The sequence below is a fragment of the Solanum pennellii genome, chromosome 7 (assembly GCF_001406875.1).
Source record: "Solanum pennellii chromosome 7, SPENNV200".
In the NCBI taxonomy this organism is placed as follows: Eukaryota; Viridiplantae; Streptophyta; class Magnoliopsida; order Solanales; family Solanaceae; genus Solanum; species Solanum pennellii.
Window position 1 is genome coordinate 75,462,307 of NC_028643.1, and position 3,614 is coordinate 75,465,920.

The following is a 3,614-nucleotide window of genomic DNA, read 5'->3' on the forward strand; positions in this document are numbered from 1 at the left end:
ATTGAACACTACAATAAGAAACAAAAAAAAACAAACAAAAATTATCAGAGCGCCAACACCAAATCAACAACCAAATAACCCAAACAAAAATTAGTCGAGTGTCAACATTAATATTGACAACCAAATTAATTAATCAAGAATGAAAACACAGATAATAATTAATCTAGTTGCAAAACTAAATTAAAAATCAAGAAGACACAAACAAAGATTAATTGAGTGTAAACACTAATATTGAACGCCAAATCGAAAACAAAAGTTAGTCGAGAACCAAACATTATTATTGAATACCATATTAGAAACCAGAAAGACACAAACAAAAATCAGTATCAATATTGAACACCGTATTAAAAATCTACCGACATGAATATCGAACATCAATCAAAGAAACACAAATTAAAAACTAAAGAAACAGAATCACAATCAAAGAGAAAGGGTGGAAAATAGTATAAGCCATGATTTTTTTTGATATACAAGAAAACAGAGAGTTACAGGAACATTGTATAGTATTCCTATAATAAGGTATATATACTCTCTCTCATGCACAATCAAATGTGAAAGAATAACCAGAAAAAACCAGCTGAGCTCCAATTTTCTAACTACATCCAAGCTACTAACTGGTTCTCTGAGAATCTCTCACACTATATAAACAAAGAAAAAAGATGTAGAAATAATCAAAGAAACGAACTCCATTAAAGAGGAATATTCCGGGGACGTATATTCTAAACCATCCCTCTGGTAAATTTTCCTCAGTAATAGTCACAATCATGCCTGATTTGCCAAATCATTGGCGTTTATGAATGTTCCATGAAATCCATAAGGAACTCTTGATGGAAGTTTCACCGTTGCCTCTAACTTTAAACTCATTGCGTTAACAATTTGCAGTTCTGATTTCCATTCTTTCTCATCGTGAACGAAAGCTAAAATATAACCATCGTCTTCTTCCTTGCTGTTTGGGTCTCTTGGTAAAAAAAGAGGTTCCCCACCATATTTGTTGTCACCATAAATGAATTTCTCAACTTCACCGGTTAACAGGTCTACTTTGGCAAAACCAGAAACTTTTGGCCATGGTTCGGCAATAGCCAAATAAGCATACTCTGTTTTCCTTCCAAGTTTGTTTCGGTTCACCATTCCAGCTTCTAAATTCACTTGTTCATCCGGGTTTTCGATTATGGATTTTCTTGTTGATTTCCCTGTTTTCAAATTGAGACGGATTTCGGATAAAACACTCTTTAGTCCTTCATCACATTCATTGAAAATGGAGTCTGGTGGTGTCATACATGAACCAATTACAACGATTTCATCTGTTTCTGGCTCTTCCCAAGCATTCCAGAGATGGAAGCAGAAACAATCAGGTACTTCAACCCATTTCAAATCAGACCCATCTTTCGCGTACTTATCCAGAATCCCAAATCGGGAAACTTTGTTCTTGTCGTAAACCACCGGTGAACCTCCACGGATCATTTCAGACATCTTGAAAACGACTTGTTGATCAGGAATGACGACGAAGTTCTCAGTAATCGCGAAATCATGCATCATTGTTGGGTCTTCAACTGGAATTTCAACATCATTTGATTTTTCCCCATTTTTTGAAAATCTGAAGTACTTGAGGTATGGCTTCTGAATCACATCGTAGCTAAGAGCAAATAGCTCACCGGAAACTGGGTCGAGCTTTGGGTGAGCTATCATGGTGGATTTTAGCTGGCCGTCGAAATCGAATCGACCCACTGTTTTGAGATCGCCAGTGGGTGTTACCTTTACATGGTAAGGCAAATCATCTTCAGACATAGCAAGTAATCGGTTATTGAAATAGACTAAACCGGCGTTTGCAACACCAGTTCCTTTACTGTGATCAACAAGTCCAAAGAGCCCACGAGCGTAAAACAGCATAAGCCTTGCAATTCCAGAGTGACCATGTAATTCACCAATGGCTTTAGGGAAAACAGGGCGACCCAAAGCTTTTTCTTGAACAAGCCTCTCTGTTTCAGTGAAACGGCAAGCGTAACTAGCCGACCCATTTTTGAATTGAACGGCGTGAACCATACCGTCGCCGTCGAAGAAATGGTGTCCGGCGGTTGGTTCAAATAGAGGGTTAGCTCCGTTTCGAACGTAAACGCCTTGAACACATTTGGGTATTTTTCCGGTGACCGGAAGAGATTGACAGACTGGATTTTCCGGTACCGGAGCAAAATTCCCAGAAATCTGGACTCGTGGGTCGGCTGTTTTCGGCAAAGGGTGTTCAAGTTCATGTTTAGTTAAAGCACTTTCTACAGCATCTAAAGCCATTGCTGCTGCTTTCTGCACTAAATTCCACTTGGAAGAAGAAGAGGAGTTGTTGTTTTCTTGTTTTGGGTGTGAAATTGTATTATTCTTTGGTGTTTGATAATTTGAAGATTGTTTAGGAAAATGAAGTATAGGTGGAGCTTGAAGAGAGGAATTAATGTTGAGACTTTGTCTATTATGTTGATTTTTGAGTAGAGAAATAGAGTTTGATGCAAAACCAAACTCTTTTGATGATGGCATTGACAACTTAGTCTTAATCCATGTATTTGTAGCATGTGAAGTAGTAGTTGCCATAGCTACCTATTTTTCTTTTTTTGATGTTAATAGTACAATTTGGTGTTGTGGAAAGGGGAATTTTTTTTTTTTGTAGAGAGAAAAGAGGTGGGAAATGAGAAGAGTTTATGTTTAGTTTTCCTTTTGAGTTGAGTTTATAGAAGAGAGAAGGGGAGGATTTGTATATATAGAGTTGGGGAGAGTGTGGAATTATGGTCCACTTCTAACATGTAAGAGAAGACCACGTGTTGGATATGTGAAAAATGCATATTTGGAGGATTAAACTCTTTACTAGTACTACTACTACTATATATTACTACTAATACAACAAATGACCCATGTGGGTGTCCCTACATTTTTTGTTATGAAAAAAAATTTGGCTATACTACCTAACTCTCTATGTTTATGATGATCACTGAGTGTTTATTACGATTAATTTGAACTCGCATATAGTAAAATTCATTTCTGAAAATGATATTTTGAATATTTATTTTTTTCATATTCAAAGCTTAAATTGAGAGCAAATTAAGAATGAATGAGTCTTAATCATTTCATCACAATTCATATCGAAAAGAATGAAAATATTCATGGGCTGAAAGAGGCTCCATCCTAATTAGCACCCCATTTAATTCATGTTAAGTGGATTGTTGGGGATTTGGGGTACATTCCTTGAAAAAAAAGTATTTAAGGAAGGTGATTTTTTATGACGATCCTTCTTATTATTTTCAAATTATTCTTGTAGTAAATTTAAAATAGTTAAAAACTCCATAAAGAAGAAGGATAAAATTCTTTTAGATAATTCTCTTAACATATAAAAAAAATTGAATTATTTTGAACTCTGAAAAACAATCTACTCAATATGAACTGGAGGGGTTGAGGGATTATGGTCTTATGTCGTAAACGTTTGTTTTTATTTTCTTCTTTCCTACAAATTAATAGTAAGAAATTTGAAAAATATATTTAATTTTGTATGCAATATTTTTCGAGTGAAATTGACTTATTATTACAATTCAACTTGTATATATTTTTGACTTTAGGGTTTAATGTTGCAAAATTTAAAA

General features: G+C 35.1%; 1 protein-coding gene across 1 annotated transcript; it reads right to left on the reverse strand.

Annotated features, from left to right (window-relative positions):
• Positions 1 to 420: 420 nt before the first annotated feature.
• On the reverse strand, positions 421 to 2,721 carry LOC107024003 (9-cis-epoxycarotenoid dioxygenase NCED1, chloroplastic). Its single transcript, XM_015224874.2, has one exon. It carries the CDS (start codon positions 2,572 to 2,574, stop codon positions 763 to 765), a length of 1,812 nt encoding a protein of 603 aa, XP_015080360.1. The 5' UTR covers positions 2,575 to 2,721; the 3' UTR covers positions 421 to 762.
• Positions 2,722 to 3,614: the final 893 nt, after the last annotated feature.

Excerpts from the sequence above, each read along its gene's own strand:
- LOC107024003 (XM_015224874.2), bottom strand. The coding sequence starts at position 2,574 with ATGGCAACTACTACTTCACATGCTACAAATACATGGATTAAGACTAAG.